The sequence below is a fragment of the Somniosus microcephalus genome, chromosome 11 (genome assembly GCF_052327205.1).
Source record: "Somniosus microcephalus isolate GS21.2 chromosome 11, FLI_Smic_1.0, whole genome shotgun sequence".
Classification (NCBI taxonomy): Eukaryota; Metazoa; Chordata; class Chondrichthyes; order Squaliformes; family Somniosidae; genus Somniosus; species Somniosus microcephalus.
Window position 1 is genome coordinate 218,210,054 of NC_140997.1, and position 14,014 is coordinate 218,224,067.

At 47.7% G+C, this 14,014-nt stretch overlaps 1 protein-coding gene across 4 annotated transcripts in view; it reads right to left on the bottom strand.

Moving 5' to 3' along the window:
* slc38a3a (solute carrier family 38 member 3a) overlaps nucleotides 1-14,014 on the bottom strand; it is a 224,898-nt gene that overhangs the window by 123,674 nt on the left and 87,210 nt on the right. For all 4 annotated transcript variants that reach the window (XR_015080074.1, XM_086001973.1, XM_086001971.1 and 1 more), the window contains exon 2: nucleotides 7,448-7,594. Coding sequence is in view for 3 of the 4 variants with exons in the window: in XM_086001973.1 (XP_085858099.1) it covers nucleotides 7,448-7,557 (110 nt within the window). In the remaining variant the exon portion in view is untranslated. The remainder of the gene's footprint in view (nucleotides 1-7,447; nucleotides 7,595-14,014) is intronic.

The window sequence follows — 14,014 nt, forward strand, 5'->3', positions numbered from 1 at the left end:
CCATGATCGCATTGAATGGCGGAGCAGGCTCGAGGGGCTGAATGGCCTACTCCTGCTCCTATCTTCTATGTTTCTTTGTTTCTATGAGAGGGCCTAGGTTTAATGTCTCATCGGAAAGATGGCACCTCTGACAGTGCAGCACTGGAGTGTCAGCCCAGTCTCAGCACTGGCACCGAGTGTCAGCCTAGATTTTGCGCTCAAGTCTCTGCAGCGGGACTTGAACCCACAACCTCCTGACCTCAGAGGTGAGAGGAAAATATCAGGGCATCAGGGAGAATTTCTACCAAAAATTCTCACAAATATGCCCTGATTTCAGAAATCTGAATGACAACCAAAAACTCCCATTCCTACTGGGAGAGGAGAGAAGCTGTATAACACTGGCGGCACACTATGTTACAGCTTGCCATGAACAGAGGGACAACCAGTAAACTAAGAAAAGAATATATATAAACAATGCGAATGTATATTTATACACTCAGGGATATACCTGTTTATACACTGTATGAATAGAACTGCGTTTATGTGCTAAACCATAAATGTATTTTGATGCTTTGGCAACATAAGATGTAACTTATCATGCCAATAAAGCGATTTGAATTGTGAATTGTGAATTGAGAGTGCTACCATTGAGCCACAGCTGACACCTAACAAGGGAAGAGGGGAAGGAAGACACACAAATGTGTTAGGGGTTCCTATGCTAGCACCCTGCCATGTAATTTGGAGGGCCTGTATGTTTTGGGTCAGGGCTGAGAACTTTGGAGTTGTGGGGAGAACAATTAATGGGAGCCCAGAACGGAACACTCAGACATTTTCCAATTTCTTTCCCGTGTCTTTCTCAGACACACTCTGGAATGGGAGGGTTGCAATTGAAAAACAGGAATCTTTGGCCCCCGAGTCAATCTAACAGAAGCAGAATCGATTCCTTTTAAAAGCAAGTTTATTCCGACATGACATTTCCACAAGAGTGCCTTTTCTGAGGGGCAGGAATAAATATTTATGTCAGGAACTTAAAAATAGAGTAGCAAAAATCGACTGAAATGTCAATTTTAACTTTGGCTCGTTTACTGTATTTATAATAATACTTTCCAACATAAATAGTCCAAAGGGTTTTCTGGAGTAACAGCAACAGAAATGTAATTCTCAAGAAGGGAAATGGAAATGACTAGTATGTTCCACTGAATGATTTCAGAACTGATCCATGGGAATAAATTGCTTCCAAACCAACTGGCTCTAAGAAATCCTTAAAGCCCAGCATGGCAGAGATGTTAGCAGTTAAGAGAGCTCACTTGGAGTTCCTAAAATAGTGACAAGAGCTATGCATATCAGAGGCTGACTGAGCGCTTGGGGCCTGCGGCACATGTGGAGAAATGCTCCAAGGATTCTAAAATGAACTGGACAAATTAGTACTCATTCCCTAGAGATATATATCCCCAGATCTAAAGGAGCATATTAAAACTCCAGGCATGGAATGGGCGGGCAGTGGGCAGAATGCCCACCCCTTCTTGCTGGCAGGAGGCTTGGTCCACTCTAAGTGCCGGGCCTCACCACCATGCCGCCTGCGAGCTGGCAAGACCTGATAGGGCGCCCCCATTGCAGCTCACCGGCTCGGAACCATCGCAGTATCGGGCAGCTCGGAGCCTCACCCGGATAGCAGGAGGTAGGTCTGGGAAGCGGAGGGGCCAATCCCAAGGAGGGGAGCAGGGAAGAGAGCCCATGGTGGCAGTGGCACACATTACTCCCGTGGAGCTCAGAGGAGAACTCCTGCTCCGTAAAAAATAATTGTTTACGTTGGGTCCTATATACATTATAGGACACGGTAATGAGGCGTCCTCCCGATTCAGGCAGGTGCCTATGCTGCAAAGTGGAAGGTCCCAGTAAATATGGCAGCGGAGCAGGAAATGGGCAGTAAGTGGTGCACAGCAATTTTAACTTCAATACCACTGCATTTCCAAGTTAAAATCGGGTCTAAGTTATCAACAAAACAAAAAACTAAGCCAGTGTTGGCTTTTTTTTGTATTCGTTTATGGGATGTGGGCGTCGCTGGCAAGGCCAGCATTTATTGCCCATCCCTAGTTGCCCTTGAGAAGGTGGTGGTGAGCCGCCTTCTTGAACAGCTGCAGTCTGTGTGGTGAAGGTACTCCCACAGTGCTGTTAGGGAGGGAGTTCCAGGATTTTGATCCAGCGACGATGAAGTATCGGCGATATACTTCTAAGTCAGGATGGTGTGTGACTTGGAGGGGAACTTGGAGGTGGAGGTGTTCCCATGAGTCTGCTGCCCTTGTCCTTCTAGGTGGAAGAGGTCACGGGTTTGGGAGGTGCTGCCGTAGAAGCCTTGGTGAGTTGCTACAGTGCATCTTGTAGATGGTACACACTGCAGCCACGGTACGCCGGTGGTGGAGGGAGTGAGTGTTTAAGGTGGTGGATGGGGTGCAAATCAAGCGGGCTGCTTTGTCCTGGATGGTGTCGAGCTTCTTGAGTGTATGTCAGCAAGAGCCAACATCAATCTACTCTGTGTTTCTGTGCTGGCATTAAAACGTGACGTAACTTTGCTTAGTTTAGGCTCCCAGCACCATTCTGCTCCTCTCCCAACTGAAAGAGTGGCCGCGATTTCGCCGACCTGGGCGGCTTCAAGGCGGGAGAGGTCGGCAGAGAGGGGCGACCCCGCTGCTGCGTGGATCCCGTCGATAAATCGAACCTTGCCCTAATGGGCCTCGTTAGGCCCGCCCTCCGCGTTTCCCAGCCCAGGGTGCAGGTCCGGTGACGTCACCGGACGACGCGATTATTGCCGGTTTATTTAAAGGGGCCATGGCCCCAGTTACTCTCAGTTGCAAATTGACAGCATTCAGTCCCATCAGTGTTTGAGTCTCTGCACTATGAGCTTGCAGTGCCAACAAGCAGCACCTCGCTTCACAGATGAATCCCTCCATCATCTTCTGGAGGGAGTGAGAGCACGCAGGGAGGTTGTCTTTCCTGCAGATGGCAGGAAGAGGCCTCCCCAGCAGACAAAGACAGCGTGGCTGCAGATATCGCAGGAGGTCACGGGGCTGTCAGCGGTGGTTCGCACGTGGGTGCAGTGCCGCAAGAGATTCAGTGATATAGTAAGATCAGGAAAAGGGAGTATTGAGCCATCATTACTTTGATGCTGCTCTGTGTCTCATCACATTCGCACCACTCTACATTGCCACCCCTACTCCTGCACAACTCTACACAGCTCAACATCCCTTGTACCTTCATCCATCCCTCTAACTCTATCTACATTATCAGGCCACCATCTTACTATGCAGCCCTCACACTGAGCCTTATCGTTATGCAATGACAGCAACTAACAACACAAAAGGAGGCAACTTGGTATTGCTAACCCACTCCGTCAAATTGTCAGTGTAAAGCTCTGTACCATTCCATTCCTTACACTCACACCATCACTCTCACTGAACCTTCTCTTCTTTCCGTCCGTGCAGGAAAAGATAGTCCACAATAAGAGGGAGCGGGAGAGAACGGGCGGAGGGCTTCCACAAACCATGTCATATCTGACAAGTGCAGAGGAGGCAGCTCTGGAGATTGCTGGAGTGGTGGACGTTCCAGAAGTGGGGGACGGAGAGAGGGGCTCAGTAGAAGAAACTGGTGACAGAATGAATTTCCATACAATTACACGCCTTTCATCATTGCCTCATATGGGGTGTGATGTCAAGACAAGATGAATGCTCATCGTGTGGATAATGGTATGTGTCTGCAGTAGACATCCTGTATATCTAACTGATGTCTTCACTCTCTCACAGGTCCATCAAGAGCAACCCCCCCCCCACCAAATGTCCAGGAGCAACGGCAAGACGACTCCTCATTGGAGCCTCCTGCTTCCGAGGGCGCAACGTCACCTCAGACAACACAACCCAGCACCAGCGCAGAGTCGCACACCTCGGTGGGTATGTCGCGAGATAGAGTAATGGCCCAGAAACTCATGTCTCCACGGGTGAGTACGCACGGGGTACTCACCCGTAAGCCCAATGGAAGTGCCGGTTTCCTGCATGCACTGCGCATGCGCGGGGAAACCGGCACTTCCGTTCCCCTGAAAGAAGGGGTTCAGAGGTCGAACGCGTGCGCAGGAGAGGCAGCGCGTGCGCATCAAACTTACGTTTTTTTTGCAGGTTTTCCCAGGGAGAGTAAGTCTCCAAGAGTTACACATTTAAAAAGCAGTCGCAAGGCCTGCTTTTTACAAGGTAAGTGGTGAATTAATTAAAATTAAAACATTTTTTTCACAGGTTTATTATTTTTAAATACTTTAAAGAAAGGTAAGTTTATTTTTAGCCCCGTTAGAAAATAAAATTATTTTTTTCAAAAATTAAAATTATTGTTTAAAATAGTTATTTCATGTAATTTATAGTTTATTTAAAAAATGTGATTTAAAAAAAAAATTATTTGAAGATTTAGTGATGTTTTGGGGCTTGTAGTATTTATAAGTTTGACAGCCCTTCCTGTCAAACTTATGAATGGTGCATTCCCTGCTACCATTGGCTCCCCATGGCCCACTTGATCCCAGGGGACGCATCGAACTAACTGCGCCCCTGGGATACGCAAGCACTGCGCGCCGGCAGCTGGAGCAGGCCCCGGATTGGAATCCCACGCGGGCCCACAGCTCAACGGCCAGCGCACTAGGTAAGTGCAGATCAGGGGCTTGCACCTGCGGGAAGCCCTCGACCCGAATTTCTGGGCCAATCTTGTTACTTGGTGTCTCACAGATCACAACTGGGCAGCAGCCGATGGTGGGGACAGTGACAACAGTGGAGACTCCTCATCGGTGGGCGTAGGAGTCTCCCAGCCACATGCAGACGCTGAGCCTCAAGGAGCCATCCAGGAAGAGGGCGATCCTGGAGCTGCAGGAGGCTCTGATTGGTTTTGCGACCGCGGTGACTGCAAGTGTGAGTGAATGGAGGAGTCCATCTCCAGCATGAGCAACACCGTGGCGCACCCACTGGCAACTATAGCTTCCTCCATGGATAGGATGGCCACCTGCATGGAGGAGACACGGCGCCAGTCACATGAGAACATGTTTTCTCTTCAAAATAGATGCTCATCTATGCAGGAGAGATGGGGAAAAATGGAGGAGAGATGGGCATCTATGGAGGGAAGAAACCATAGACGTCCTTTGTAGGAGGGATCTCAGTGTAGAGGTGGGCCCTCATGGCCCCACTGAAGTGCAGCATGGTGCTCTCCGGCTACTTGCTGATGGGAGGGGACACCGCTCCAAGCGCTCTGACTTCCACCCCCTTGCCAACCCCTCGGTCAGAGCCCCAGATAGCGATGGCGGAGTCTGCGCCTGCACAGTCGCAGGAGGAGCAGACTTTGGCGGAGCCATCAATGGCTCCAAAACCCAGAGGACGACCGCCAAAGGCATCTAAGCAGGCGCAGCACGGAAATGAGGAGGCTGCCTCTACCTCTGCTGAAGCCGCAGGGGTAGCACGACGTAGAAGCACCCGGAATAGAAAGATCCCACACAAATAGTCACAAGGGTAGTCACTCAGGTGTGTCTTTCTTTATCAATGTCATGTTAGTATTCTATGACGTGCTGTTAATAAATCATCTAATTGTCACACTTGGAGGTTGTTGGCAAATTTGTGTGATGAAATGGAAGTGGCAGAGTGAAGGGTCAGGGCTCATTTCACACCCAGCAATGGTGGTGAGAGTCAAAACAAGGGACGAATCAGTTTGACTGCTGCATGGTGTTGGTGTTGGGTAATGCAAACCTGCGTACACGGGTGGCAGCCACATGTATGAGTTGCATGAAGTTATTGAAATCTGCCATATAAAGGGTATCCCTGGCATGACGGGCAGCAACGTGCTCGCATACTGGTCGCAATGGGAACGCCAGCTCGTCCAGGTGTTCCTCATCCTCGTCACCAACCTCATGTCGGCCTCCTCGTCCTCATCGCCGACTGCGGGATGCCGCATAGGTCTGCTGCAGATGTCTGGAAGGAGCCTGAGGCGAAGAAGTTGAGGGCAAGGGTGAGTTTGACAGCCACTGGTAAGGCATGTGCACCCCTCCCTCTGAGCTGCAGGTCTTGCCCCAGTAAGGCGCAAATGTCGGCGATGACCTGGCGCGATAGCCTGAGCCTCCTTTGGCACTGCTGCTCCGTCATGTTGAGGACGCTCATCCTCTGCCTGTAGACCCTGTTTTGGGGGTATGGCCTCCGACGCGGTGCAGCCCTGCGCTGATGCCCTATGCAGCATCAGGTGGTTGAGGATAAGGTTGGCGCTCTTGTTGTTGCTGCTGCTGCGGCTGATCGTCATCAGATTCGGAGGACCAAAGTGACAGAGCATAAATCGTGCCTGACGTAAGAAAACTACTAGGCACTTGGTCTAAGCGTTAAACAAAGCTTTAATCAACTGTTTTACAACATGGAGGTCTAGTTGTGTCCTTCACTAGTTCCTGTTAAGAATGTCCTGCGCAAGCTGGGCCCATGCCCGAGTATTTATACTCTCCCTGGACAGCGCCACCCGCAGGCCGCTCAGTATTATTTCATGTCAGTGCCCATTCTGATGATTCATATGGCAGGTGAAGTTCAGATGACAGAACCAATCTATCAAGGGTTAGATATGACGTTGCAAGGAGGTGACAGTGACTAGAGAGTTTACTGTAAACACTTCGCAAATGTATAAAACTTAAAAATTTGTTCCAAATACTCAAGCCTGAAGCTTGTGAGATTGGAAACTAACTAGCTGTAAATTGTGAGGTTTTAAACCTCTTTTACAGCTGTCACCTATTTGAAAGAAATGGAGAGCTGTTCAGAACCCGACAAACTTACCTGGCGTGATCCCCGAGCGACGGGAACCTCGCGGAAAACTTGGCAAAATAATTTGTGCCTGCTAAAATGGTGAGTACATTGGTTTAAACACCCTCAACTAGCACAATTGAATGACCCGCCGCTTAGTGCCGTGTCCGCAAAGCGCAGGCAGAACCGGCACTAGGGAAACTGCCAAGGAGGCGGGTTTAGAGCGGGATACCGCCCCGCTGTCAATCATTTGGATTTTGACAGCAGACCCGCCTCCGAACCCGTCCTCCAAACGCCGGCAAAATTCAGCCCAGTGAAACGAGGGGAAAGAGAAGAGAGGCGAGCCAGTCCTCGATACCACTCTGCTCTCTGAGTGGCCGCAGGAGGGAGCGCAGTAGCCTCTATGTTTGCCTCACCCTCCCTATGACTTGTCAGATGCCTGGTGGGAGCAATCTACTCTCAGCCAGGCTTGACATGGGAAAAGCTAGAGGAAACAGCAAGTGGAGAAAATATATAGAATAACTTCCAATTATTTTTTAAAAATTGGGCAAAATGGCCATTGTGCTGCTATGACAAGGTGTCGCATTACCAGCAATAAGAACCTTGAGAACCCGTGACCATTTTCTGCTAGAATAACAGACCTCAGGAACTTGAGCCACAAATAGTCAGTTGCCATCACCTACCTGTCCTCCTCTGGCAGCATTTTGATCGGCACAGTTAGATCTTCCGCATGATTGCCATTTGGAATAATTTCCACCATTTCGGCCTCTTTGGCTACCTGAACGCACTCCATGTTGCCTTACTTGTTGTCTGAACACACGTGGAAATTACTGCAAAAAAAAAACATTTAGAAAAAAATATCGTCAACCGTGATCTTTATTTGGGCCGGATTTTGACCTCAGCAGCGAACTAACGGCGCCAGCCGTCCATTACACTTACATTTGCCCACAGACTTTCTATGGGGCTTTGCACCAGAACTTGCTGCAATTAAAAATACAAAAACAGCTCGGCGCCCTCTACAGGGGATCTGGACCTGTGTGAACAGGACAAGCAACTGTGCATCTCTTCAACCAATCAGATGGAAGAATTGTTACTGCGCAGCGCAGAACTGAACCAAGAAGTGCAAGTTAGAATATTTAATTCAATGCCAAATCATGTACGGAAAGCAAGATGGGATTAAGAGCTAAACGAGACAAAGAAAAAGTAAATAAAAACAATTATTTAAATGTTTTTCTTTTTTTAAATTTCCAACAATAATTCAAATCTGAAGGAATGAGACTCCACACTTGTAAAAGTTAATTTTCAGTGCCAGAGAGGTTGTTTGACAGTAATTAAGAGTTATCCCGCCATTAAAAATGTGCTTACACTGGAATGGACAAGCCCTATCTTTCTCTGGAGTGTTTAGTGGGTATCTATCACATAAGTACAGCAACTTCATGCCCTTCCAGGTGTTTCAATGCAGAGTCTCTCGGCAAGATGTCGGTATAGCACAGCTTCTGGAGGAGCAGGGCAACTCGGACAGCAACTTCCCGATTTCCGCGTTTAACTACATATATGTGGCTGCTGGAAGTTGCTGTCCTATTCAGACTTTAATAACGGTGAGCGCAAACAGCCTCACCGTTATTTTTACCGCAAAACCCAGGCGATTATTTTCGCAGCCTCTTCAGGCTTCCTGTACCACCGCTCAATATTTCCCTTCATGATCGAGAACATTTCTATGGCCAAGAAAGTGGTCAAAGCAGATTCAGGCAGAGCTTAAATGGATCCAAACTTAGAATCATAGAATATTGCAGCACAGAAGGAGGCCATTCGTCTCATCGAGCCTGTGCTGGCTCTTTGAAAGAGCAATCCAATTTAGTCCCTTCTGGGTCGAGGAGGCAGAGGAAACAAAATTGTCTGAGTTTGAATCAATTTAGATTTCAAATGCTACATTTAAAGTAGATTTTGGGTGTGGAATGTGCTGACATCACTCAACGGTATGATAGTTAGTCCAGATCAGTGGCTGCCCGACATAGTCATAGGATGAGGGTTTATACCCACAACTGCCCCATATATTGGGGGAGAAATTGAGTGCCGTCCTGTTTGGGGCGCTGACTTTTGAAAGCTGCAAAAATTAGCGCCTGGCGCTAATGATTCTCAGCTTTCTCTAAATTTGGTGTTAGCGCTCCAGGAAGGAAGTGGAGCGCTAAATCAAGCGCTCCACTTCCTTCCTAGAGCGCTAAAGGAGGCAGGCGGGGCGGTAGTGGTGCAGCGCTGCACAATGTCCCGTGCAGCACTGCCGAGATCCTGACCCGATCAGCCCCATGCACTCCAGCAGAGTGCCGGGCCTGATCGATTGCGGCCAAAGAAAAATGGAAAAAATTGGGAAAAATGCATTGCAACAATTTTTATACTTACCGCGCCAACCTCCCCTTTAACTTCCGCCCCGAAGTGCCCGGCCTCCCGAACAACGCCTCCTGCAGCTGTCGGTGTTGTCGCCCGGCGATGCTGCAGTGGGCGGAACCAAAGTTCAGGTCCGGGGCGTTACCAGGGCGATGCGCAGGACAATGACGTCACAATCTCCGGGCGCAGGAGATCGTGGCGCAATGTGTTACCGCTGCCGCAAACCTCTCGGCCAATTTAGCGGGAGTTGTTCATTTCGCCGCGCCCAGTTGGTAAGTTGTTAGCGCCCCGTTATCCCCCCCGGAGGTGATAATGGGTGGTGCAAAAGAGGCCAATTTCTAGCCCATAGTGTTCTCAATCTCAGTTGTTCAGTCAGGGGGAATTTCAAAGCTTAAGCAGGCCATTTTGCCCAGAGAGGGAGAAAAACCAAAAAGGAAATGAAGGGTGAATCACGAGAGGGCATTCTTTTTGCCTCTTAGCAGTTAGTTCCAAAGTGGCATTGGCAGGAGCCAGGGAGCAGACTGTCCACCAAGCCCTCTTAGTTGGACAGGTGGGTATTGTCGGGGGAGAAGTGAGATTGGGAGAACTTCGACACTGTGAGGGTGAAATTCAACCTTGGTGGGGCACATAACGGGCGGCAGTGAATTGGCCGCCCAATCTTTCTTTCCATCGATGGCAAGGGAATTAGGGAAGGCAGCATAACCAGTGGCCAAATTGTTTTCGCCTGTTTTTGCACCCCCACCAAAGTTAAATTTCACCCCCATGTTGTAGATCCATATATCTCACCACAGATTGCCCACACACCTGAACAAAGATTGCTCGCCGTGATTGCACTGCAATCTTCCTCTTTCCTGTGCTCAAGTTGACACAAAAGTAAGCCAGTTTCTACTGTTGGTTCGATTTTGTTTTTCCACGTCTAGATTTCTAAAGGGATGATCGTGCTTGATGAACCTCACAGAATTCTTTGAGACATGATGGATGTGGGAAATGCCGAGGATGTAGTATACACGGACTTTAGGAAAACCCCAGACAAGGTACCACACAAAAGGTTACTAGAGAAGATTAAGGGGTATGGTATTAGCGGAGGATAGTAAATGGGATTAAGGTTAGAAAGGAGAAAATGGAGAGTAGGAGTTAAAGGCAGTTTTTCAGATTGTTCAAGTAATGGTGTTCCATGGGGGTACAATTCTCGGCCACTTCTGTACTCTAAGTATATCAATGATTTGAATATATGCCTAGAGGGAAGGGTGCTGAAATTTGACAAATTACAGGAAACTCTCTTTTTAACAGCACCTAAATAACCAGAAATCTCTCTTAACCAGCAAAATTCAGGAGTAGGTTCAGGTAAGTTTTACTTCATATTAGTGGCCGTGTAACCGGGGTTCCTGGATCTGTGGCCGTGTAACCGGGGTTCCTGCACCTGTTGCCATGCAACAGGGACGCCTGGATCTGTGGCCGTGAAACCGGGGTTCCTGCACCTGTTGCTATGCAACAGGGACGCCTGGATCTGTGGCCGTGTAACCGGGGTTCCTGCACCTGTTGCCATGCAACAGGGACGCCTGGATCTGTGGCCGTGAAACCGGGGTTCCTGCACCTGTTGCCATGCAACAGGGACGCCTGGATCTGTGGCCGTGTATGGGGCTCTCGTACCTTAGTAAGTATACCTCTCTGTAATCCGGACTTTTTTGATCAACCGGCAGCACGCCGGTCCCGTCAGTGCCGGATAAAAAAAAAGTTTCCTGTATATCAAAATAGGAAGTTTAGTTAATTCTTTAGAAGACCAAAGGTGTCAGGTGGGGAAATGGCTAAAATGTACCAAGTGGTATTCAAAGTCACTCAGTGTGAGGTAAAAATAACAGGAGTGATTATATTCTGAATGGAAGCAGGCTCGGAGCTGTGGAAGAGCAGACGGATTTGGGGGTACAGGTTCACAGAACATTAAAGGCAGCACCTCAGCTTAATAAAGCCATAAAAAAGGCTAATGGAATTATCGGTTTTATCAAGATATATCACAAGATAGATAGAATATAAATGCCACAAAGTAATGATATAAAACCCTAATAAAACCTCAGTTAGAGTACTGTGTGCAGTATTGGGCTCCACACTATAGGAAGGATATCGAGCCTTTAGAGAGGGTACAACACAGATTCACGAGGACACTGCCTGGTATGAGGAAGTACAAATACGAAGAATGACAAGATAAACTGAGGCTTTTTGTAGGGTGCAGGGTGAAAAGATAGAGGAGATTAAAATTATGAAAGGATGGAACAGGGAAGATAGAAGCAGGCGGTTTCTAGTAGCTGAGGGGTCTAGAATGAGAGGTCATAGATACAAGATTAAATAAAAGAGATTTAGAACAGATGGCAGGAGAAGCTTCTTTACACAGAGTGTTGTGAGGCTGTGGAATTCACATCCAGGGTTAGTAGTTGAGGCAGAAACCATGTAAACATTCAAGATTAGATTGGAGAGGTAGGTCAGATTGGCGAGGTAGCTTAGATTGGAGAGGTAGGTCAGATTGGAGAGGTAGGTCAGATAGGAGAGGTAGGTCAGATTGGAGAGGTAGGTCAGATTGGAGAGGTCAGATTGGAGAGGTAGGTCAGATTGGAGAGGTAGGTCAGATTGGAGAGGTAGCTTAGATTGGAGAGGTAGGTCAGATTGGAGAGGTAGGTCAGATTGGAGAGGTAGGTCAGATTGGAGAGGTAGGTCAGATTGGAGAGGTAGGTCAGATTGGAGAGGTAGGTCAGATTGGAGAGGTAGGTCAGATTGGAGAGGTAGGTCAGATTGGAGAGGTAGGTCAGATTGGAGAGGTAGGTCAGATTGGAGAGGTAGCTTAGATTGGAGAGGTAGGTCAGATTGGAGAGGTAGCTTAGATTGGAGAGGTAGGTCAGATTGGAGAGGTAGGTCAGATTGGAGAGGTAGCTTAGATTGGAGAGGTAGGTCAGATTGGAGAGGTAGGTCAGATTGGAGAGGTAGGTCAGATTGGAGAGGAAGGTCAGATTGGAGAGGAAGGTTAGATTGAAGAGGAAGCAAGAGGAGATAAAGGGATATGAGAACAAGGCGGGTAAATGTGATTAGGAATATTTCTTCATATGGATGGTAAACGATGACACGGGCTGGTTGGGCCGAATGACCTGTTTCCATGTTGTAACTTCTACATATTTCTATGTATCCTCTGAGCACCAGGCCAGCCAAAGCTGTTTCAGTTGGAGACCTGAGTATCCACATTGCTGGTGGGGAGCCTTGCCGATTTTGGGACAGAAAACCTTGAGCAGCACACCCATAATTTCTCAAAACACATGGCTGGTAAGTGAGGCTCCCCGCCAGCAACGCAAATTCAGAAAACCGTTCCTAAGTTGTACACTACTGGATCACTGGCTTACTTGCATATGACATCACGGTGTAGCAAATAAAGCAAAGCTCCTCTCCCCTTCTTCGAACCCAAACAAAAGTCTATTACATTTTTTTTTAACAAAGGGCAGTGTCTCTTTCAAATACTACACAGGAGCTACTTTAGACTAGCAGTTACATATCTGAGCTTGCACAAGAGGGGTGGGACAGTGGCATGTAATTACGGGGAGATAATCTGTTACTGGGTGACAGGCATGTCTCCCCAACTTTATTCTAACCATTGTCTGCTTGGCCTTCCAGCAAAGGTCTTTTTGGACCCCAACATGGGTTAGAATGGTTATAGCACAGAAGGAGGCCATTCGGCCCATCAAGCCCGTGCCGGCTCTCTGCAAGAGCACTTCATGTAGTCCTGCTCCCCCTCCCTGTCCCCGTAGCCCTGCACATTTTTTCCCCTCAGGTACTTATCAAACTCCCTTTTGAAAACCATGATTGAATCTGCCTCCACCACCCTTTCAGGCCGTGCATTCCAGATCTTAACCACTCGCTGCGTAAAAAAGTTTTTCCTCATGTCGCCTTTGGTTCTTTTGCCAATCATCTTAAATCTGTGTCCTCTGGTTCTCGACCCTTCTGTCAATGGGAACAGTTTCTCTCTCTCTACTCTGTCCAGACCCCTCATGATTTTGAACACCTCTATCAAATCTTCTCTCAATCTTCTCTGCTCCAAGGAGAACAACCCCAGTTTCTCCAGTCTATCCACGTAACTGAAATCCCTCATCCCTGGAATTTTTGTAAATCTTTTCTACACCCTCTTTAAGGCCTTCACATCCTTCCTAAAGTGCGGTGCCCAGAATTGGACAATACTCCAGTTGAGGCTGAACCGGTGTTTTATAAATGTTCATCATAACTTCTTTGTTTTTGTACTCTATGCCTCTATTTATGAAGCCCAGGATCCCGTAAGCTTTTTTAACTGCTTTGAAATGTGCACTTGCTGCTCTTTGCCACAACTTGGCGCATCACTGTCCTATGACAGCAAGTGGGTCTTTGCATACAACTTGGATTCGTACACTGTAGGAAATTCCTCAGTTCAGGAAAATTACATATTCTCTCCAACTAGACCAACCAAAATGTTTTCAGATGCAGTCCCTCTCTAGTGCATGCTAACATAGGAGGCCCTAGATTTAGAGTCCTTTGGGTGTCACACTCATTATTCTGCTTCAGAATAACCGGTAATAAGAAGCATGCGCAATAGATATCTACTTTAAATCTGTGTTGGTCTGTTGTTCTATGTTTTTCTTTCATTCGTGTGTGTGCAGGGCACAATTTCAAAACTTGCAGATGACACAAAACTTGGAAGTATAGTGAACAGTGAGGAGGATAGTGATGGACTTCAGGAAAACATAAACAGGCTGGTGAAATGGGCGGACACGTGGCAGATGAAATTTAATGCAGAAAAGTGTGAAGTGATACATTTTGGTAGAAAAAATGAGGAGAGGACATATAAACTAAAGGGTACAATCTTG